Raw genomic sequence first — 25294 nt, 5'->3', positions numbered from 1 at the left:
AACAGTTGGACTAATGATTACACCCTAGATCAGCTAGATGCAGGCATCTTCCAAGATCATCTTCCAAGATGGCGTAGCAGTTCAGACGTCCTGTCGTGTCCCGTGTATATATATATATATATTTACATATTTTTTTCTTCACTTATCTTTTTACATTTTTTTATTCTGAATACTCAACCTCAAGGCACTCTCCTGCAACCCGCCTCATCAATTAAAAAAAAAAAAAGAAAGTATTATTTACCTCATCTGAATTCCACGACAGAAGCTAGCCAGAGGTTAGCTATTTTCACAGGCTAACGTTGAAGTTCAGCTAGCTACGGTTAGCTGTCCTCAGCTATCCATTAGCTCGAAAAGCTATCGCCAGTTTTTGTACAGCGCGACTCAGACCAGAGCATATCGGACCTATTCTCTCTCCTTTCCTCGATTTCTACCGCAGGCTCTGGACATTTACACCTGGATCTTGCAGCTAACTAGCTGCTACCTGAGTGACTATTGGCAACGTCGGTCTCGGAATTAACACACACAATTACGGAGCTAGCTAGCTAGCCAGCTGAAGAATTCCGTCAGCCACTCGTGGGCTACTCCTGAGCTAGCCAGCTGAAGTGTCTCCTGGGCTACAACTCACCTATCCTGACCCGTTTTACTGCCGATGCGGAGCCCCATTGGGTCTTCACGACTGGATCACCGACGTTATCTGCCCGAGGGAGTTGTTCCAACTGGCCCCTCCGTCGCGACGTAACCTGATCGCCCATCTGCGGCCAGCTAATCGTTAGCTGTCTTTTCGGCTGCGATCTGAATAGGTCTGTCGGACACTTTTCTTGGGCCACTATAACTAACTATTCTGCCAACTTGGACAGGTCCCCCCTTCCACACGGAACCCCACTAACCCACAGACGGAAACGCACGAGGCGGCTAAAAACAGACCTCCCTCCCATCTTCCACCAGCTTGCTACCTATGGCCCAGCTAGCTGTCTGAATCTCACTGGACCCTCTGATCACTCGGCTAAGCATGCCTCTCCTTAATGTCAATATGCCTTGTCCATTGCTGTTCTGGTTAGTGTTTATTGGCTTATTTCACTGTAGAGCCTCTAGCCCTGCTCATTATACCTTATCCAACCTCTCAGTTCCTCCACCCACACATGCTATGACATCTTCTGGTTTCAATGATATTTCTAGAGACAATATCTCTCTCATAATCACTAAATGCCTAGGTTTACCTCCTCTGTACTCACATCCCACCATACCTTTGTCTGTACATTATACCTTGAAGCTATTTTATCGCCCCCAGATACCTGCTCCTTTTTCTCTCTATTCTGGACGTCACAGACGACCAATTCTTATAGCTTTTAGCCGTACCCTCATACTTATCCTTCTCTGCTCCGCTGGGGATGTAGAGGTGAATCCAGGCCCTTCAGTGCCTGGCTCCACACCTACTCCCCAGGCGCTCTCTTTTGATGACTTCTGTAACCGTAATAGCCTTGGTTTCATGCATGTTAACATTAGAAGCCTCCTCCCTAAGTTTGTTTTATTCACTGCTTTAGCACACTCTGCCAACCCGGATGTCCTGGCTGTGTCTGAATCTTGGCTTAGGAAGTCCACCAAAAACTGTGAAATCTTCATCCCTAACTACAACGTTTTCAGACAAGATAGAACGACCAAAGGGGGCGGTGTTGCAATCTACTGCAGAGATAGCTTGCAGAGTTCTGTCCTGCTATCCAGGTCTGTACCCAAACAATTTGAACTTCTACTTTTAAAAATCCACCTCTCCAAAAACAAGTCTCTCACCGTTGCCGCCTGCTATAGACCCCCCTCGGCCCCTAGCTGTGCTCTGGACACCATATGTGAACTGATTGCCCCCCATCTATCTTCAGAGCTTGTGCTACTAGGCGACCTAAACTGGGACATGCTTAACACCCCAGCCATTCTGCAATCCAAGCTTGATGCCCTCAATCTCACACAAATTATTAATGAACCCACCAGGTACAACCCCAAAGCCGCAAACACTGGCACCCTCATAGACATCATCCTAACCAATATGCCCTCTAATTACACCTCTGCTGTTTTCAACCAAGATCTCAGCGATCACTGCCTCATTGCCTGCACCCGTAATGGGTCAGCGGTCAAACGACCTCCACTCATCACTGTCAAACGCTCCCTGAAACATTTCAACGAGCAAGCCTTTCTAATCGACCTGGCCCTGGTATCCTGGAAGGATATTGACCTCATCCCGTCAGTAGAGGATGCCTGGTTATTTTTTAAAAATGCCTTCCTCTCCATCTTAAATAAGCATGCCCCTTTCAAGAAATTTAGAACCAGGAACAGATATAGCCCTTGGTTCTCCCCAGACCTGACTGCCCTTAACCAACACAAAAATATCCTGTGGCGTTCTGCATTAGCATCGAACTGCCCCCGCGATATGCAACTTTTTAGGGAAGTTAGAAACCAATACACACAGGCAGTTAGAAACGCCAAGGCTAGCTTTTTCAAACAGAAATTTGCTTCGTGCAACTCCAACTCTAAAAAGTTCTGGGACATTGTAAAGTCCATGGAGAATAAGAACACCTCCTCCCAACTGCCCACTGCACTGAGGATAGGAAACTCTGTCACCACCGATAAGCCCACTATAATTGAGAATTTCAATAAGCATTTTTCTACGGCTGGCCATGCTTTCCACCTAACTACCCCTACTGCATTCAACAGCACTGCACCCCCCACAGCTACTCGCCCAAGCCTCCCCCATTTCTCCTTCTCCCAAATCCATTCAGCTGATGTTCTGAAAGAGCTGCAAAATCTGGACCCCTACAAATCAGCTGGGCTTGACAATCTGGACCCTTTCTTTCTAAAATTATCTGCCGAAATTATTGCAACCCCTATTACTAGCCTGTTCAACCTCTCTTTCGTGTCGTCTGAGATTCCCATAGATTGGAAAGCAGCTGCTGTCATCCCCCTCTTCAAAGGAGGTGACACTCTTGACCCAAGTTGCTACAGACCTATATCCATCCTACCCTGCCTTTCTAAGGTCTTCGAAAGCCAAGTCAACAAACAGATTACCGACTATTTTGAATCCCACCGCACCCTCTCCGCTATGCAATCTGGTTTCAGAGCTGGTCATGGGTGCACCTCAGCCACGCTCAAGGTCCTAAACGACATCGTAACCGCCATCGATAAGAAACATTACTGTGCTGCCGTATTCATTGACCTGGCCAAAGCTTTTGACTCTGTTAATCACCACATCCTCATCGGCAGACTTAGTAGCCTTGGTTTCTCAAACGATTGCGTCGCCTGGTTCACCAACTACTTCTCTGACAGAGTTCAGTGTGTCAAATCGGAGGGCCTACTGTCTGGACCTCTGGCAGTCTCTATGGGGGTACCACAGGGTTCAATTCTTGGGCCAACTCTTTTCTCTGTATACATAAATGATGTCGCTCTTGCTGCTGGTGAATCTCTGATCCACCTCTACGCAGATGACACCATTCTGTATACTTCTGGCCCTTCTTTGGACACTGTGTTAACAACCCTCCAGACGAGCTTCAATGCCATTCAACTCTCCTTCCGTGGTCTCCAACTGCTCCTAAACACAAGTAAAACTAAATGTATGCTCTTCAACCGATCGCTGCCTCCACCTGCCCGCCCATCCAGCATCACTTCTCTGGACGGTTCTAACTTAGAATTTGTGGACAACTACAAATACCTAGGTGTCTGGTTAGACTGTAAACTCTCCTTCCAGACTCACATCAATCATCTCCAATCCAAAGTGAAATCTAGAATTGGCTTCCTATTTCGCAACAAAGCATCCTTCACTCATGCTGCCAAACATACCCTCGTAAAACTGACCATCCTACCAATCCTCGACTTCGGCGATGTCATTTACAAAATAGCCTCCAATACCCTACTCAACAAGCTGGATGCAGTCTATCACAGTGCCATCCGTTTTGTCACCAAAGCCCCATATACAACCCACCACTGCGACCTGTATGCTCTCGTTGGCTGGCCTTCACTTCATCATCGTCGCCAAACACATTGGCTCCAGGTCATCTACAAGACCCTGCTAGGTAAAGTCCCCCCTTATCTCCGCTCACTGGTCACCATAGCAGCACCCACCTGTAGCACGCGCTCCAGCAGGTATATCTCTCTGGTCACCCCTAAAGCCAACTCCTCCTTTGGTCGTCTCTCCTTCCAGTTCTCAGCTGCCAATGATTGGAACGAACTACAAAAATCTCTAAAACTGGAAACACTTATCTCCCTCACTAGCTTTAAGCACCAGCTGTCAGAGCAGCTCACAGATCTCTGCACCTGTACATAGCCCATCTTTAATTGAGCCCAAACTACTACCTTTTCCCCTACTGTATTTATTTATTTTGCTCCTTTGCACCATATTATTTATATTTATATTTTAACTTTAACTTTCTTCAAACTACAAATCTACCATTCCAGTGTTTTTTTTTCTTGCCATACTTTATTTACTTTGCCACCATGGCATTTTTTGCCTTTACCTCCATTATCTCACATCATTTGCTCACATTGTATATAGTCTTATTTTTTTCTACTGCATCATTGATTGTATGTTGTTTTACTCCATGTGTAACTCTGTGTTTTTGTATGTTGTCGAACTGCTTTGCTTTATCTTGGCCAGGTCGCAATTGTAAATGAGAACTTGTTCTCAACTTGCCTACCTGGTTAAATAAAGGTGAAATAAAAAAAAAAAAAATAAATAAAAAAAGAGTGTGCAAGGCAGTATTGAATGTGTCACTGTCTGTCCATGTGTCACTGTCTGTCGACTCAAATTTTTATTTCGACCTATTTGCCCCTATGTTGTAAACTTTCATTTATAGGCTAGGTTGTAGCAACCTCATGATGGGTATAGGGAAAATGTGAGTATCATGTAGTAGCCTAAACCTATCGCTGTTACATTGACCTGGGTGAATGGAATATGAATGACAGTCATCCAATATGCTGTAATAGAAAAAATAAGCCATGCTCATAAAAAATGGCACCGACCGACACCGCTCTGAAGAGTATGAATTAGGCTTTTTGAGAAGGTTTGAATCCTATGCAACCTGCCTACACAATGTTTGAAGTACAATAGACGAAGACAGCTACTGTAACAGGTCAAAGCTGTGTGCTGGAAATCCTTGATAGAGCATGAGCAAAGTAGGCAATGTGGTGCTCGTGAATGTCCTTACTTTTTCAGTTTCAGACCAAAGCGCACCTCTCACTCAAAACATGTTTTTGTTTGTTTCTAGTCATGCTGAGACCAAGAATATTTTACAGATGAACCCTGTTATTACAAAAACAAATTAAGGTTAGTAATAGAAGATAGCCAACAAAAGTAAAACTATATTTGTGAACTACTAGTTAATAGCCACAACAACAACAAAAATTCTGGACAGAATGTTAAAATGTTGTGACGTTGCATAACTCTGAAAAATAGCCTCCAGGGACAGTTTATTTTTAGCTACTAAAAAAGTAAAATAAATACACAACCAACTAATAAACATAACAAGAGCAGCCTTGTAAACCAGCGAGTGGTCCCAGAGGAAAACATGTCTCAGTCTGCTCCACACAGGAAGCTGAGGCAAAGTTCACTTCTCACAGGTCTAGGGAACATAAGGATGTGGTCAGATCACCCCAATGCTTAGTGTTACTGTATACAGCTAGCCTAGGACACTCCCCATTTTTATTTATTTATTTTCCCAGGTATGTTGACTGAGAACACATTCTCATTTACAGCAACGACCTGGGGAATAGTTACAGCGGAGAGGAGGGGGAATGAATGAGCCAATTGTAAACTGGGGATGATTAGGTGGCCACAATAGTATGAAGGCCAGATTGGGAATTTAGCCAGGACATCAGGGTTAACACTCCTACTCTTACGAAAAGGGCCATGGGATCTTTAGTGACCACAGAGAGTCAGGACACCCGTTTAATGTCTCATCCAAAAGACGGCACCCTACACAGGGCAATGTCCCCAATCACTGCCCTGGGGCATTGGGATATTTTTTTTAGACCAGAGGAAAGGGTGCCTCCTACTGGCCCTCCAACACCACAGCATCTGGTCACCCATCCAGGGACTGACCAGAACCAACCCTACTTTGCGTCAGAAGCGAGCCAGCAGTGGGATGCAGGGTGTTATGCTGCTGGCAATGACCCAAGTGCTGTATACAGCTAGGAAAGTCCTTACAGCTACCTTAGGAAATTACTGTATACAGCTAGCCTATGACATTACTGTATACAGCTATCATAGGACATAATATGATTACAATATTTTTTGCTGGTAACGTAACTGATTACCGTTTTTTGTAATCAGATTACATGTAGCATGTAATCAGTTACTCCCCAACCCTGCCAATACATTTTCTCAATAATGACCGTAAAATGTCTAGCAAACCACCTGTAGGCCAAACAACTAATTAACTTCAGCCAGCATTTCCCAAAAGGCTTGTTACAGAACTGTTCCATGTCTACATCAACCCAAAATATCCAACACCTAGCAGACATCGTTTCATGTTATAAGTCAGTCAAGAGTTATAGACTTGTCACGGTGCGGAGTGTTACGTATGCAGACAGAGTAGAGAAATAGAGTACCAGTCAAAAGTTTGTGATTGGAAGACATACTGTATATAGTGATGTATATAATTCTTCAGAACAAAGTATTTGGTTTCAGCTATTTTTCTAGCCTGTCCTTAATGTGTGCAAACAGGCATATGCCACCACATGCCATATCATATGCCACGAGACATTTACAGTACCAGTCAAAGGTTTGGACACACCTACTCAGTCAAGGGTTTTTCTTTATTTTTACATCATTCTACATTGTAGAATAATAGTGAAGACATCAAAACTATGAAATAACACATCTGGAATCATGTAGTAAGCAAAAAAGTGTTTAACAAATCAACATATATTTAGATTTCTGTCACGTCCTGACCATGGTAAGCTGTTATTTTCTATGGTAGAGTAGGTCAGGGCGTGACAGGGGGGGTTTCTAGTTTTGTTTTTTCTATGTTGTTATGTTCTAGTTTTGTATTTCTATGTTGGGTTGTTCTAGTTTTTGCATTTCTATGTTGGGCTTTGTTTGAGATGATCTCCAATTAGAGGCAGCTGGTCATCATTGTCTCTAATTGGAGGTCATATTTAAGTTGGTGTTTGTCCCACCTGGGTTTGTGGGAGATTAATTTTGAGTAGTGTATGTTTCACCTCTGCGTCACGGTTTGTTGTTTTGTCATTCAGTTTATTTATGTATTGCAAACTGGCTCTCATGAGGACCGCCACAGGAAAGGAAGACCCAGAGTTGCCTCTGCTGCAGAGGATAAGTTAATTAGAGCTACCGGCCTCAGATATTGCAGCCCAAATAAACGCTTTAAAGAGTAACCCTCAACATCAACTGTTCAGAAGAGACTAAGTGAATCAGGCCTTCATGGTGGAATTGCTGCAAAGAAACCACTACTAAAGGACACCAAGAAGAGACTTGCTTGGACCAAGAAACACGAGCAATGGACATTAGACTGTGGAAATCTGTCCTTTGGTCTGACGAGTCCATATTTTTGGTTCTAACCGCCGTGTCTTTGTGAGATGCAGAGTAGGTGAACACATGATCCATATGTAGGCATTCTGCAGCGATACGCCAACCCATCTGGTTTACTCTTAGTAGAACTATCATTTGTTTTTCAACAGGACAATGACTCAACACACCTCCAGGCTATGTAAGGGGCAATTGACCAAGAAGGAGAGTGATGGAGTGCTGCATCAGAGGACCTGGCCTCCACAATCAAAGGACCGCAACCCATTTGAGATGGTTTGGGATGAGTTGGACGTAGAGTGAAGGAAAAGCAGACAACAAGTACTCAGCATATGTGGGATCTCCTTCAAGACTGTTGGGAAAACATTTCAGGTGAAGCTGGTTGAGAGAATGCCAAGAGTGTGGAAAGCTGTCATCAAGGGAAAGAGTGGCTACTTTGAAGAATATAACATTTATTTTATTTGTTTAACACTTTTAGGTTACAACATGATTCCATATGTGTTATTACAAAGTTGTGATGTCTTCACTATTATTCTACAATGTATTTAATAGTAAAAATAAAGAAAAACCCTTCAATGAGTAGGTGTGTCCAAACTTTTGACTGGTACTGTATGTAGATCATAGGAACATTTCTTTAGCTAAGACAGAATTTATTTCCTAGATCAGTACTCCTACTCTGACGCTTGATACGGCCCCAGAACAAAAGGAAACAAACAATGAGGTATCCCCACTGTGATGTTATGAGGTATCCCCACTGTGAGGTAAACTTGTGAATGGGCACACTAATCAATTATAATATACAGTTGAAGTCGGAAGTTTACATACACTTAGGTTGGAGTCATTAAAACTCGTTTTTCAACCACTCCACAAATGTCTTGTTAACAAACTATAGTTTTGGCAAGTCGGTTAGGACATCTACTTTGTGCATGACACAAGTAATTTTTCCAACAATTGTTTACAAACAGATTATTTCACTTATAATTCACATCATCACAATTCCAGTGGGTCAGAAGTTTACATACATGAAGTTGACTGTGCCTTTAAACAGCTTGGAGAATTACAGAAAATTATGTCATGGCTTTAGAAGCTTCTGATAGGCTAATTGACATAATTTGAGTTAGTTGGAGGTGTATCTGTGGATGCATTTCAAGGCCTACCTTCAAACTCAGTGCCTCTTTGCTTGACATCATGGGAAAAACAAAAGAAATCAGCCAAGACCTCAGAAAAATAATTGTAGACCTTCACAAGTCTGGCTCACCCTTGGGAGCAATTTCCAAATGCCTGAAGGTACCATGTTCATCTGTACAAACAATAGTACGCATGTATAAACACCATGGGACCACGCAGCCGTCATACCACTCAGGAAGGAGACACGTTCTGTCTCCTAGAGATGAACGTACTTTGGTGCGAAAAGTGCAAATCAATCCCAGAACAACAGCAAAGAACCTTGTGAAGATGCTGGAGGAAACAGGTACAGAATGATCTATATCCACAGTAAAACAAGTCCTATATGGACATAACCTGAAGGCCGCTCATCAAGGAAGAAGCCACTGCTCCAAAACCGCCATAAAAAAAAGCCAGACTACGGTTTGCAACTGCACATGGGGACAAAGATTGTACTTTTTGGAGAAATGTCATCTGGTCTGATGAAACAAAAATAGAACTGTTTGGCCATAATGACCATCGTTATGTTTGGAGGAAAAAGGGGGAGGCTTGCAAGCCGAAGAACACCATCCCAACTGTGAAGCACGGGGGTGGCAGCATCATGTTGTGGGGGTGCTTTGCTGCAGGATGGACTGGTGAACTTCACAAAATAGATTGCATCATGAGGAAAGGAAAATTATGTGGATATATTGAAGCAACATCTCAAGACAGAATAAATAAAAAATCATTCAGAAAGTTAAATATTGGTCGCAAATGGCTCTTCCAAATGGACAATGACCCCAAGCATACTTCCAAAGTTGTGGAAAAATGGCTTAAGGACAACAAAGTCAAAGTATTGGAGTGGCCATCACAAAGCTCTGACCTCAATCCTATAGAAAATGTGTGGGCAGAACTGAAAAAGCGTGTGCAAGCAAGGAGGCCTACAAACCTGACTCAGTTACACCAGCTCTGTCAGGAGGAATGGGCCAAGATTCACCCAACTTATTGTGGGAAGCTTTTGGAAGGCTTCCCGAAACGTTTGACACAAGTTAAACAATTTATTGGCAATGCTACCAAATACTAATTGAGTGTATGTAAACTTCTGACCCACTGGGAATGTGATGAAAGAAATAAAAGCTGAAATAAATCATTCTCTCTGCTATTATTCTGACATTTCACATTCTTAAAATGAAGTGGTGATCCTAACTGACCTAAGACAGGGAATTTTTACTAGGATTGAATGTCAGGAATTGTGAAAAACTGAGTTTAAATGTATTTAGCTAATGTGTATGTAAACTTCCGACTTCAACTGTATGCCATTTAACAGATGCTTTTATCCAAAACAACTTACAGTCATGCGTGAAATTCTTACCCCCTTTTTCATGATTACGATCTTGTCTCATTGCTGCAACTCCCCAACGGGCTCGGCGAGGTTTGAGTCATTCATCCTCCGAAACATGACCCGTCAAATCACACTTCTTAACACTAGCTAGCTGCACCAATGTGTCGGAGGAAACACCATTCAACTGACGACCGGAATCAGTCTGCAGGCACCTAGGCCGCCACAAGGAGACACTAGAGTGCGCTGAGCCAAGTACAACCCCACTGGCGAAATCCTTCCCTAACCCAGATGAGGCTGGGCCAATTGTGTACCGCCCTATGGTACTCCCGGTCACAGCAGGTAATGACACAGCCTGGGATCGAACCCCAGGCTATAGTGACGCCGCAACACTGCAATGCAGTGCATTAGACCGCTGCGCCACTCCGGAGGCCAACCATGCATACATTTTTTACATATGGTTGTCCTAGGAATCAAACCGACTATGCTGACGTTGCCTCTGCCAGCGCCATGCTTTACCAACTGAGCTACAGAGGACCACCGAGGGTATTTTCCACTGTCAACACTGGTTTTACTGTGCTGCTACGTTTTTTTCCAAAAACCACATGCTTTGCATGATGCTACAGTTTGCTATGTGCTATGGACTTTTATTTGTAAGTTGCTGAAAACTAAAGGTGACCGACTTACTATGGAATCCGGCTGAACATAGCCTATGTCCTCGATGCCCTTGATGTTGATGATATCCACCTCTTTCTCTTTGCCAGGGACGGGGGTGGACCTCTCATTCCTCTCCATGGCTTCTCCAGACTATTGACCAGGCTCTTGGAGAGGGTCTTCTGATGGGTCTGGGTCGTGGGTCAGGTGGGCTCTACCTGGGGAGACAAACAGTAAGGTGCACCTCTCAAGTCTCAACACATCCATTCTGGGTTGGTTGAAAAGTACCGTAGATTATGAAAAAGCTATTCCGTATATGAGATCAAATGTATAGGCACATATAATATAGAGTATGTGTCTATTAAATGTTTCCGGTGCATATCTTTTATATATTGTATATCTTAAACTTGCCTTGACTGTGGTAAACCAATGGTATTCAAACTATTTCAGCGGGGACCCCATTTATTTCACCAGAACTCCTGGGGACCTAATTATTTTCTCCAGAAATTTTGGCGACCCCCACCCCACACAACCTTAAAATTGATACATTTAGATTTTCACATCAACAAATAAGCTTCAATGTATTACATTTTCATCTCTCTTAACAAAAATAAGAGAACTAATAAATACATTTACTCAATGAAAGTGTATTTTTCTAAATATTTTTCTCAAAAACGTTATTGTCCCATATATTGTCCCATAAAATACAGTGTTAATTAATATTTATATATTTCTTAATTCCATTATTTTACTTTTAGATTTGTGTGTATTGTTGTGTATTGTTAGATACTACTGCACTGTTGGAGCTACGTGCACTGCCTTGCAAAAGTATTCATCCCCCTTGGCGTTTTTCCTATTTTGTTGCATTACAACCGGTAATTTAAATAGATTTTTATTTGGATTCCACGTAACGGACATACACAAAATAGTCCAAATTGGTGAAGTGAAATGTAAAAAATCACTTGTTTCAAAAAATTGTACAAAAAAAAAACGAAAAGCGGTGCGTGCATATTTATTCACCCCCTTTGCTATGAAGCCCCTAAATAAGATCTGGTGCAACCAATTAACTTCAGAAGTCACATAATGAGTTAAATAAAGTCCACCTGTGTGCAATCTAAGTGTCACATGATCTGTCACATGATCTCAGTATATAAACACCTGTTCTGAAAGGCCCCAGAGTCTGCAACACCACTAAGCAACAGGCACCACCAAGCAAGGGGCACCATGAAGACCAAGGAGCCCTCCAAACAGGTCAGGGACAAAGTTGTGGATAAGTATAAATCAGGTTTGGGTTATAAAAAAATATCTGAAACTTTGAACATCCCACAGAGCATCATTAAATCCATTATAAACATTTTTAAAGAATATGGTACAACAATAAACCTGCCAAGAGAGGGCTGCCCACCAAAACTCATGCACCAGGCAAGGAGGGTATTAATCAGAGAGGCAACAAAGAGACCGAAGATAACCCTGAAGGAGCTGCAAAGTTCTGTCCATAGGACCACTTTAATCCGTACACTCCACAGAGCTGGGCTTTACGGAAGAGTGGCCAGAAAAAAGCCATTCTTTAAAGAAAAGAATAAGCAAACACATTTGGGGGGACTCCCCAAACATATGGAAGAAGGTACTCTGGTCAGATGAGACTAAAATTGAGCTTTTTGGCCATCAAGAAAAACGCTATGTCTGGGGCAAACCCAACACCTCTCATCACCCCGAGAACACAGTGAAGCATGGTGGTGGCAGCATCATGCTCTGGGGATGTTTTCATCGGCAGGGACTTTGAAACTGTTCAGAATTGAAGGAATGATGGATGGTGCTAAATACAGGGAAATTCTTGAGGGAAACCTGTTTCAGTCTTCCAGAGATTTGAGACTGGGACGGAGGTTTACCTTCCAGCAGGACAATGACCGTAAGCATACTGCTAAAGCAACACTTGAATGGTTTAAGGGGAAACATTTAAATGTCTTGGAATGGCCTAGTCAAAGCCCAGACCTCAATCAAATTGATAATCTGTGGTATGACTTAAAGATTGCTGTACACCAGCGGAACCCATCCAACTTGAAGGAGCTGGAGCAGTTATGCTTTGAAAAATGGTCAAAAATCCCAGTGGTTAGATGTGCCAAACTTATAGAGACTGCTCTACAAAAGGCTGCTCTACAAAGTATTGACTTTGGTGGGGGAGAAAAGTTATGCACGCTCAAGTTCTGTTTTTGTCTTATTTCTTGTTTGTTTCACAATAAAAAATATTTAGCATCTTCAAAGTGGTAGGCATGTTGTGTTAATGAAATTATACAAACCCTGCCAAAAATCGATTTTAATATCAGGTTGTAAGGCTACAAAATAGGAAAAATGCCAAGGGGGTGAATACTTCGCAAGCCACTGTATATGAAAATATTAAATAATGAATATTTACAATTTACAATCACAGAAAATCTACATCTTGATGATTTTGTTAAGGTTGACCTAATTTATTACTGTGTGGGGGAGTCAGAGAATACCTTCATGCAACATATCACATAAATAATTTTGTACATTAATGTGCATGAATATCAAATAATGATATACTGGCAAAATAATATAAATCAGCAAATTCTGGAAAACCATCTTCATCTTCAAGAAAGGTCTTTAATCCCCCTTTACACTTGTGTAATCCAAACAAGGGCACTGCGTTCATCCACCTCTGGCCTGCTCGCCTCCCTACCTCTGAGGAAGCAAAGTTCCCGCTCAGCCCAGTCAAAACTGTTCGCCGCTCTGGCACCCCAATGGTGGAACAATCTCCCTCACGATGCCAGGACAGCGGAGTCAATCACCACCTTCCGGAGACACCTGAAACCCCACCTCTTTAAGGAATACCTGGGATAGGATAAAGTAATCCTTCTAACCCCCCCCCCCTTTAAAGGATTTAGATGCACTATTGTAAAGTGTTTGTCCTACTGGATATTATAGGTGAATGCACCAATTTGTAAGTCGCTCTGGATAAGAACGTCTGCTAAATGACTTAAATGTAAATGTAAATCTATGTAATAACAGAATGTTTAAAAGTGTTGCGTTTGTTTTCCATAGTCATCCAACTAAAGCTTCTAAAAGCAACATTTATATCTGTGAGATCATCCCTCTTGGTCTTCCCGCTAGCTGCCCAGGCAGGCCAGGGTCTGAGGGAGATGACATCTGAGAGTTGTTTATTTTTTAGACATACTGCATGTGAATTGCTCCTTGGACTCTGTTGAACCTAACCCGGATGGTGCTTGTCCTCCACTCAAAGGAAAGATGTGCGTGCATCTTCACTAACATAAGCTACTGTCCAGCTGGTCTCCATCTAGTCCCTAACTATCTCTGACTCGGGGCTCACTTCTGTGCAACTTGAATTCCCTGTTAGCTTTAAAACATCGGGCTTCCATCCAGTTGTGTGTTTGGCAGTTTAAATAAGCAGACCCAAGTATTAGAAGGAGTCTCCGTGGGAATCTTTGGTAAAAAAAAAAAAGAAAGATAAGTGAAGCAGAAAAGAAAAAAGCAAAAAATTGACTTCCTCTTGTTCTAATATTAGAATGGTGTCTGTGGAATTTGGACATGCTACACTTCAGTTAATATCAAGTTGCCCGTAGGTCAATATATTTACACAGGATACTACAAACTGCCTATCGGTCAAAATATATACACAGGATACTACAAAACGTTCTATAGGTCAATACATCATCACAGGATACTACAAAACTGTCTATAGGTCAATATAAACTAAAATGGCGCTGGAGAAGAAGGCAGACGTTTTACCTGACCCCAACCGATTGTGCTTTTTTGCTCATTTATTTGCGTTGTTTGTAACTTTTTTTAACTTATTTTGTACATATTGTTGCCGCTACCGTCTCTTATGACCGAAAATAACTTCTGTACATCAGGACTGCAATTACTCACCACGGACTGGCAGAATCCTTTTTTTCATCTAACGAGTCTGACGAGCCCGACGCTTTCTCGGGAACAGGCCCAGATCTACGTGATTTGTGTGAAGAGGAGGCGGAGAAAAAGGGGCGGGCTTCCTTCTGAGAATTTGTAGGTGATCGAATAAACCCCCATTCTGCTAGAAAATTAGCAATCTTTGGACAATAAAATAGATGACCTACGCGGAAGATTAAACTACCAACGGGACATTCAAAACTGTAATATCTTATGCTTCACGGAGTCGTGGCTGAACTACGACACTATCATCAGACAGCTGGCTGGTTATACGCTGCACCGGCAGGATAGAACAGCGGCGTCTGGTAAGACAAAGAGCGGCAGACTATGTATTTTTGTAAATAACAGCTGGTACACGATATCTAAGGAAGTCTTGAGCTATTGCTCGCCTGAGGTAGAGTATCTCATGATAAGCTGTAGACCACACTATCTACCTAGAGAGTTTTCATCTGTATTTTTCATAGCTGTTTACATACCACCACAGTCAGAGGCTGGCACTAAGACAGCAATTGAATGAGCTGTATTCCGCCATAAGCAAACAAGAAAACGCTCAACCAGAGGCGCGGTCCTAGCAGCCGAGGACTTTAATGCAGGGAAACTATAAATTCGTTTTACCAAATTTCTATCAGCATGTTAAATGTGCAACCAGATGAAAAAAACTCTGGACCACCTTTACTCCACACACAGAGAAGCATTCAAAGCTCTCCCTCGTCCTCCATTTGGCAAATCTGACCATAATTCTATACTCCTGATTCCTGCTTACAAGCAAAAATTAAAGCAGGAACCACCAGTGACAAGATCAATAAAAAAGCGGTCAGATGAAGCAGATGCTAAGCTACAGGACTGTTTTGCTAGCACAGACTGAATATGTTCCGGGATTCCTCCGATGGCATTGGAGTACACCACATCGGTCATTGGCTTCATCAATAAGTGAATCGATGACGTCGTCCCCACAGTGACTGTACATACCCCAACCAGAAGCCATGGATTACAGGCAACGTCCGCACTGAGCTAAAGGCTAGAGCTGCCGCTTTCAAGGAGTGGAACTGTAACCCGGAAGCTTATAAGAAATCCCGCTATGCCCTCCGATGAACCATCAAACAGGCAAAGCCTCAATACAGAACTAAGATCGAATCGTACTACACCGTCTCTGACGCTCGTCAGATGTGGCAGGCCTTGTAAAGCATTACAGACTACAAAGGGAAGCATAGCTGAGAGCTGCCCAGTGACACGAGCCTACCAGACGAGTTAAACTACTTCTATGCTCGCTTCGAGGCAAATAACACTGAAACATGCATGAGAGCATCAGCTGTTCCGGAAGACTGTGAATACGCTCTCTGCAGCCGATGTGAGTAAGACCTTTAAACCGGTGAACATTCACAAGGCCACAGGGTCAAACGGATTACCAGGACATGTACTGCGAGCTTGCGCTGACCAACGGGCAAGTGTCTTTACTGACATTTTCAACCTCTCCCTGTCCGAGTCTGTAATACCAACATGTTTCAAGGAGACCACCATAGTGTCTGTGCCCAAGAACACTAAGGTAACCTGCCGAAATGACTACCGACCCGTAGCACTCACGTGCTAGGCTGGTCATGGCTCACATCAACACCATTATCCCAGAAACCCTGAACCCACTCCAATTTCCATACCGCCCCAACAGATCCACAGAAGATGCAATCTCTATTGCACTCCACACTGCCCTTTCCCACCTGGTAAAAAGGAACACCTATGTGAGAATGCTATTCATTCAGCTCAGCGTTCAACACCATATTGCCCTCAAGGCTCATCAATATGCTAAGGACCCTGGGACATCTTCCTCTGCAAAACATCTTCCTCTGCAACTGGATCCTGGACTTCCTGACGGGCCACCCCCAAGTGGTAAGGGTAGGTAACAACACATCCGCCACGCTGATCCTCAACACAGGGGCCCCTCAGGGGTGAGTGCTCAGTCACCTTCTGTACTCCTTGTTCACTCATGACTGCACGGCCAGGCACGACTCCAACACCATCATTAAGTTTTCAGATGACACAACAGTGGTAGGCCTGATCACCGACAACAACGAGACAGCCTATAGGGAGGAGGTCAGAGACCTGGCCATGTGGTGCCAGGACAACAAGCTCTCCCTCAACGGGATCAAGACAAAGGAGATGATTGTGGACTACAGCAAAAGGAGGACTGAGCACGCACGACAAAACCTATTCCCCCTCAGGGGACTGAAAATATTTGGCATGGGTCCTCAGATCCTCAAAAGGTTCTACAGCTGCACCATCAAGTGTCACGCCCTGATCTGTTACACCTGTCCATGTGCTTGTCTCCAGCCCCTACAGGTGTCGCCCATCTTCCCTATCATCCCGTGTATTTATACCTGTGTTCTCTGTCTGTTTGTTGCCAGTTCGTCTTGTTCGTTCAAGCTAACCAGCGTTTTTCCTGTCAGCTCCTATCGTTTCCCAGCCTCTCTTTCCTCGTCCTCCTGGTTTTCGAGCTTTGCCTGTCCTGACCCTGTACGCGCCCGCCTGACCTCTCTGCCTGACCCTGAGCCTGCCTGCCGTCATGTACCTTTGCTCCACCTCTGGATTACAGACCTCTGCCTGACCTGAGCCTGAGTCCACCTGCCGCCCTGTACCTTTTCCTTAACCTGGATGTTCGACCCCTGCCTGCCTTGACCTGTCTTTGCCTGCCCCTGTTGCTACAATAGACATTGTTACTTCGACAGTCTGCATCTGGGTCTTACCTTGATTCCTGATATCGAGAGCATCCTGACTGGTTGCATCACTGCCTGGTATGGCAACTGCTTGGCCTCCGACTCCAAGGCACTACAGAGGATAGTGCGAACGGCCCATTACATCACAGGGGCCAAGCTGCCTGCCATCCATGACCTCTATACCAGGCGGTGTCAGAAGAAGGCCCTAAATATTGTCAAAGACTCCAGCCACCCTAGTCATAGACTGTTCTCTCTGCTCCCGCACGGCAAGCGGTACCGGAGCGCCAAGTCTAGGTCCAAGAGGCTTCTAAACAGCTTCTACCCCCAAGCCTTAAGACTCCTGAACACCTAATCAAATGGCTACCCAGACTATTTGTATTGCCCCCCCACCACCACCTTCATGTACATATTACCTCATCTAACCGGTGCCCCAGCCATTGACTCTGTACCGGTACCCCCATGTATATAGTCTCTTTATTGTTATTTTCCTGCTGCTCTTTAATTACTTGTATTTGTTTAAACTGCATTGTTGGTTAGGGGCTCGTAAGTAAGCATTTCACTGTAAGGTGAAATACAACACCTGTTGTATTCGGCGCATGTGACTAATACATTTAGATTTGATTTATCTACAGAGGATACTACAAAACTGTCTGTAGGTCAATATATCTACACAGGATACTACACAGGATACTACATATCTACACAGGATTCCACTAAACAGTCTATAGGTCAACATATATACACAGGATACCACTAAACTCTTTGTAGGTAAATATATCTACACAGGATACCACTAAACTCTTTGTAGGTAAATATATCTACACAGGATACCACTAAACTGTTGCATATAAGAGAAACCAAAGTAGCGTAAATTCATGATAAATGTTCAATCACCTAATGAAAATAAAATACATGTAATATTGAATTTATAAATCAGTATAAAGGAGAAAAAAAATCGAAATATAATGGGTCCACAAAAATAGACACACACACACACATACACACACACACACACACACACACACACACACACACACACACACACACACACACACATAAATGCCTAAATATAGTACATTTTGGTGTTGTTTTGACAATGTAATTATGTTATAGGTTAACTATAAAATATTCAATATGATTTTACATAGACAATAAACTACATTGACAAATATTCTTAGTAATAAAATTAGTAAATTCATTGTCATCATTGATTCTTACTATTTATTTTGTTGTTGTGCCTGGCCCCATTCTCATCCATTCTGTGCTTCCTGAACTCTGAATCTACTCAACTCTAAAGTAAAGTTCTAAACCTCACACAGTCCTAAAACGACACCAGTTTTCTTGTTTTACCTGCTTTGAAAAAGTTTGACACTAACTTACTCAGAGGGAGAGAAAAAAGGATGAAAATAAATAAAATAAGGTTAAAAAAATGGTTAAAAACCCAAAACATGCTTATTCAGCAGAAATCAGTATTACACTCAAAAGAGGTGCGCTGTTAGATCTCCCAGACCAGACCCGATGGGACTCCAATTAGAACTACCTTGCAAAGTCAACAGACCACAACAATCTTTGTGGACAGAGTCAGGTCTTTCCTCCCAAAACCCAAATTGTAATCCCACACCAAACTCAGTCCTACTCATAGTGATTGACTAGCTACTGGCTACATAAGTCTCTATAAGACAAGGGGAGGCGATATAGGAACAATTAAATCGGACTAGAGATGACGTTTCAGTGGCCCTTAGGGTCATCAAATATGTGTGATGGTCAGATATAGTGTACTGTTAACCTCTATCCAGTACAGTCAGAATCTGATAGACCACCACACTGCACCTTGTCCGATCACTGCACCTTGTCCTGTCACTGCACCTTGTCCTGTCACTGCACCTTGTCCTGTCACTGGACCTTGTCCTGTCACTGCACCTTGTCCTGTCACTGCACCTTGTCCTGTCACTGCACCTTGTTTTGTCACTGCACCTTGTCCTGTCACTGCACCTTGTCCTGTCACTGCACCTTGTCCTGTCACTGCACCTTGTCCTGTCACTGCACCTTGTCCTATCTCCGCACCTTGTCCTGTCACTGCACCTTGTCCTGTCACTGCACCTTGTTTTGTCACTGCACCTTGTCCTATCTCCGCACCTTGTCCTATCACTGCACCTTGTCCTATCTCCGCACCTTGTCCGATCACTGCACCTTGTCCGATCACTGCACCTTGTCCTATCACTGCACCTTGTCCTATCTCCGCACCTTGTCCGATCACTGCACCTTGTCCGATCACTGCACCTTGTCCGATCACTGCACTTTGTCCGATCACTGCACTTTGTCCGATCACTGCACTTTGTCCGATCACTGCACTTTGTCCGATCACTGCACTTTGTCCGATCACTGCACTTTGCCATCAACTCCCTTTTATTCTAATAACGGCACTATACTGCATTTACACTATGGACATCACTGTACCTGTATATGCTGTATTTGTCATGGCAGCATCCCTTCCTCTTCATGTATCGATATTTTCCCTCTGTAAATTGGACATCATCACTGTAAATCAGCTTTACTTCAGAGTTTTATGTTTTAAGTTTTCTGTATTTATATAGTATATGCTGTATGTTGACTATGTTGACCTTGTGTCTTTATTCTGTCTGTACATTGACTATTGCTGGCAGCACTTATTCACTAAGTATAATTCCAGGTATGTGCAAATGTACTTGGTGAATAAAGTGATTCTGAGCCTGGTTCCTCTCTAGGTTTCTTCCTTCTAGGAAGCACAATATTTGGGGTCTAGGTTACTGTAAAAGCACTTTGTGACAACTGCTGATGGAAAAAGGGCATTATAAATTTGATTAATTGACTCGATGGGACTGCATATAGGTCATAGTACAACCTTGCAAGTGAATGTGACCCCAATGTGTTGACACTGTGTTGACATTCTACATCCCAAAAAGCATCTACCACATGACGGCCCCCAAGGCAGAGAGTGGAAGGGTGGTGTAGCAGTGAATCCTTCTAGGGACCCAGAGCTAATGACATTGCAGATTTCAGGGGCCCTACAGGTAAAGTAGTATGTGATGTGCGTAAACACCTAGTAATTCCATAGCAGATATTGACTTAGGGAATCTGACTGAACTTACGCAGTGTAACCATACCAAATTGTTTCAAATGCACGTTGACAGCACATGCATGTAGGACCCAGACCTAATGACACTTCAGATTTCAGGGGGCCCTTGAGCTTTAGAAAATGTCTAATGTGTGAGCAAATACATTATTAGCCAAACTGCACAGTCATTATTAAAGTAACTGTCCAGTGTTTCAATATTTCTATGAAATATAATCTATAATTACTTACAATGTGGGTGAAATAGTTTTCCTTTACACATGTTTTAATTAAGTGTTAAAAAGCAGTTTTTTTCTGTGTTGGAATGGTGTGGGCGTGCCCCAACAACAGAAGGTGTGAGTATATAACGGTCATTAAAAATAGTAATGTGAGTAGATCGATGATTTGCCGGCTCACCCTCTGCAGGAGTATGACATCATCCCCTATGAGGAAATAGCAAGAATTGTGGAAACTATGTTTAAGATACAACTTTTTGGTGGTTTTAAAAAAATTGTTTTTCGCCAATTTATGCTTTCTCCACAAATACGGGTATACAGTAGGATGAGTCAGCAACATTATTTAGGTATGAGTTATCAGAATATTAACTTTTAAAATTGAGCTTTTCTATGGACAGTTACATTAACACAGCGTTCACAAACCAAGGGTCGTCTGATATGAAAATGGAGTTGCCGGATAATTACCAAAATCTGGAGAAAAAATATATATACATACAAATATATATATATATACATTATAATATAGTCGTTGTATCAATAATCATTGTAATGTGGTTAACCTTAAAATTCTAAATGAAAATGATTTAAATCTAAAATATACAATTGAACCTGAGATCATGGAAGAAGTCTGCACTTGACCATTGCACTTGAATCATTCTCACCATGAATGGTTAGGCCCGCTACGCCTTGAAACCACACACTATTGCAGAAACGTTGATTTTTACCGGCCGCAATTGATATGGTGAAAATAATGTGTGGGGAGGCAGAGGCACAGAAACACAGATCAATACCTTTGTCAGATAACACTGTTAAACGAATAATTTATGCTATTGCTAGCAATCAAAACGAAACTCTAACTGCTGAACGATTCAAAAACTCCCCAGTTTATGCTCTCCAAATTGACATTAGCTGTGAGGACCGAGATGCCCATGCATTGAATGTTGTTCGCTATACATGTCGGGGGATGCTATTCACGAGGACATATTTTTCTGTCTCACGATTCCCGAGCATTCAACTGCACATGGGGATGTTCATATGCTCTCTAGTTATGAATGTGTCTCCCTCTGTCATATAGACGCATTGTATGGTTCACCGAGAGCAAATGTCCTCAAAATAGCTGAGCACAGAAGTCAGAGATATGCTGCAGTAGGTAACTTTGATTGTAAACTACATCAAACCACATCCACTGCGCGCCCGCCTGTTCGCAAAACTATGTGAAGACACGGGATCAGAGCATGAAAATGTTCTACTTCACACGGAGGCTTGGTGGTGTCGAGGAGCGTTGGAAAGATGTTTCACATTGACAGAGGAACTGCTGTCATTCACAATGGATGTATAAATTAGACTTGGTAGACTTTATGTGTAATGAAAAATATATATATCCTTGAACACAAGCATGCAGGAGACATAGAAAACGTTATACAGATGAGGAGGAAATAATTCTTATTGGAAAGTCTTTCAAAAGCGAACCATGCCCCTTCACTCGGCTGTGCATGTTTCTAACAGAAAACAGCATCTGTAAGTGTCCCACACGAGTGATGACTGATCACCTTCAAGGCTTGGAAGAGCACATTGGGAACAACTTCCCAATCCGTATGACTGTGCCCCTGGTTCAATTGACATGCCGGTAAGTGAAATCCAACAGCTGAACGAGCTGTCATGTGACCGAATGCATTCACTGGTCAGTACGGAGGAGTTTTGGTTCCTGACTCAACTGGAATAATACCCTGCCGTCTCCCTCTGAGCATTAATGCCGCGTTCAAAACAACTGGAAACTCGGAAATTTCCGACTTCCAACTTCAGTGCGTTCAAGACAACTGGGAACTCTTTTTTTTATTTTTTTTTACTGTCAACCAACTCGGAATTTCAAACTCAGGAAATTGGGCCTCTTTCTAGAGCTTCCGACTTTCCGAACTGAACATCACGGACGTCATGATTTGACCTCGTATTTTTCCGAGTTCCCAGTTGTCTTGAAAGAACCATCAGTGCTCTCGTCTGTATTAAAACCAAATATCGATACAGGTTGGATGTGACAGCAGAGATGAGGTGCGCACTGTCGACCACGCCCCCTGACTTTTGAGAAGCTCTGACGCGTCACGCATCTCATTAGTGGTGGTGAGATAAGACACATTATGTCAGACTCATTTCCAATTGACTGTCATAGCCCCACATTAAAAGTATGTGATGGGGAGTTGAGAAGACAATCATAAATACTTTTAGAATGTTTTTCAATTGACTGCCATAGCCCCAAATAAAAAAGTGAATTACATAATTATTTTCACATGGTTGGCATCGCAATAATTTTCAAATATCAAAATGGGGTCGTGAGCCTAACATGTTTGGAAACCCATGCATTAACAAGAATAATTAGTGCAAACCAAACCAAATTGCAAACCAAAATGCTATCAAACAACAGTTCACAAAAGGGGGTCTTGTCATTAGATAAACCCAATACATTTATCAGTTACAAGTTACACAAGTCTCACACTTACAGGGTGGATAGCCTCGGCCAGCAATAACAACTCGATAGACCGAACACAACGCATACAGCATTGACAAGATTACCTTCTGACAGCCTTGCAAAGTGCACACAGACCTGACTGACAAAGACAGGTGAGGGTTCCACGACAGGGAAAACTCTTCTCTCGCTCCTCGATTAGTACACATGACACCCTAGAATCAGAATGGGTCCCCTCCTCAAGCTCGGCTATCATCACTAAATGATATCCGACAATAGGAAAGGTAAACGGGTGGTCACTCTGCCATCAGGCATCGCTTCGGACAGAAACAATGCGCTCTGAGTCAGTCAGTGTAACTTAGAACTGACCTTTGTAGCTCCCTATTTTAAACTGTCAACGGATAGCTTAATGTTTGTCTACCAAATAATATACTCACATTTTGTACAGTTGCACTGTAACGGAAAACTGTATATTATACGGTAATTTGGGAGTATTAATAACAATACTCTGAAACGTTTTATTGCAGAATACTGTCATTTATGGTGCATTGTGGGAAAATGGTGAGGCCAGGGAAAGAATCCTGTCTCTCAAATGGGACTGTAATTCCATCCCACAGAATACAGTACCTATCTTTGGAACGCCAAAAACCTTTTGACCCCTAATGAATGCATGTTATTGTTGTTTCTGGCTTATTACCATTTTTTTTAGGTGTGCCTTGTAAGATGCTTTATTTGTTACACCTGTGAGTGAGAATGCTGGACCAACTATTTTCCAATGTGCCCGTCAATTTAACGTTTATAGGGACAAGGCTATAAGTCTTAAACCTTGATTGGTTGAGCATCTTGCCATGTGCTTTTTGTCTGTTTTTCCCTGTAATCGCTGCCAGTTTGGAAGCCTTTGTTAAGGCCTCTAGATGTGCAAGTGATATAAAACACCAACTATTCATTAATATACTGTAATGAGTAAACACTTTACCTAGCAGCCAACCTGCTTGCACCAATACCTTGTAATTACAGCATAATAGTCAATGTAACGGTATTGTACTGTGTGCCATTACACAAGTACTTGCTTCGATATCGTATTTATATTACAGTTAGGTGTACTGTAATATGAAATACAGAATTGTACTTGCCACCGAGCTGCCTGTAAACTTAAACTACTGTCTAATTCACTTTAACCATTTGTGTAGCTAGTTTCATGTCTGTACAGTACAACAAAACTTTGTTAACGCTCGCTCAGACTCAAAACTATAACGTTATCAGCAGCTCTCTGTTTGAATTGCCTCTCACCTTGCCGGGTCCAACCCCTCCACATCACTGCAGCATGTAAACATGCACTCGTTACACTTTAAGTTAAAGAAGCAAGAAACAAAGTAAAGAACTAGTTCACAACATTTTATATCAGAATCCTAATTTAAAACGTATATTTATTCACAAAACTTTCGAGAAAGAGATACACATCTCGTTTAATGTTTATTACATCGTTATTAAGCATGCATATTAAAGGGCTTTATTGTCCTACGTGAGAAATTGAGATGGCATGTATCATTTTGAAATATGCATTTAAACATACAAAATAATAGTTTACTGTGACAAGGCTAGTCATTGTTTCAACATCCCCACCGAGCCACAGACATGTACACTGAACAACATAATACAGAGATGTATCAGCCACTTTTTACCTGCAATGGATGAAATAGTGCAAGGATGTCCTGTCCAACCTGCTGATCCTGCTTACAGGTCATTTAAATCCATAACGACTAAGCAGTCAGCCTCTCGTTGTTTTGAGGACAGTCAGCGCACTGCGCTCTTGTCAACCAATTGCACAAGCCCTCCTTCCTCGAGTCGCGCAGAAAGTGTTCAGGCAGAGGTATGCATGAACATCTATGGCTGAGGCAGTCCCTGTGCGGTTGACGTCTCAGTCCTATTTCTAATGGTGTACAACAAATTTAATTAACGTACCAAACAAGCCCAACTCAATAATTCAAGTTTGCCAATATATTTACGCAGGCCATCTGGGTTTTGATCCGTATGCAAGAGACATCCTACTTCACTTTGATTGTGTAGGCGGGCATTATTCTCTGTTCCACAAATAACGCAACTAACCATAATAGCCTAACCAATCCACCTAAAAGCTAGGTACTCCACCATGTAAAATGTAAAATGGTGCACTGCAAGCAAATATGAACAGTGCCTGTGGT

General features: G+C 42.6%; 1 protein-coding gene across 2 annotated transcripts in view; it reads right to left on the bottom strand.

Annotated features, from left to right (window-relative positions):
• The window catches only part of LOC115197601 (anoctamin-1), a 114742-nt gene extending 89661 nt beyond the window's left edge, over positions 1-25081 (bottom strand). Inside the window, exons 1-3 of one of the 2 annotated variants that reach the window (XM_029759276.1) lie at positions 24776-25081; positions 24384-24439; positions 10689-10873 (exon numbers count right to left, since the gene is read on the bottom strand). In XM_029759276.1, coding sequence (XP_029615136.1) covers positions 10689-10796 — 108 coding nt within the window. In that variant the 5' untranslated portion in view covers positions 10797-10873; positions 24384-24439; positions 24776-25081. The remainder of the gene's footprint in view (positions 1-10688; positions 10874-24383; positions 24440-24775) is intronic. The other variant, XM_029759275.1, reaches the window with a different exon arrangement.
• Between the last annotated feature and the right edge of the window lie 213 nt (positions 25082-25294).

Source organism: Salmo trutta, chromosome 7, assembly GCF_901001165.1.
Source record: "Salmo trutta chromosome 7, fSalTru1.1, whole genome shotgun sequence".
NCBI lineage: Eukaryota > Metazoa > Chordata > Actinopteri > Salmoniformes > Salmonidae > Salmo > Salmo trutta.
Note: the sequence above shows the minus strand (reverse complement) of the source record. Positions and strands in the feature narration are given on the sequence as shown.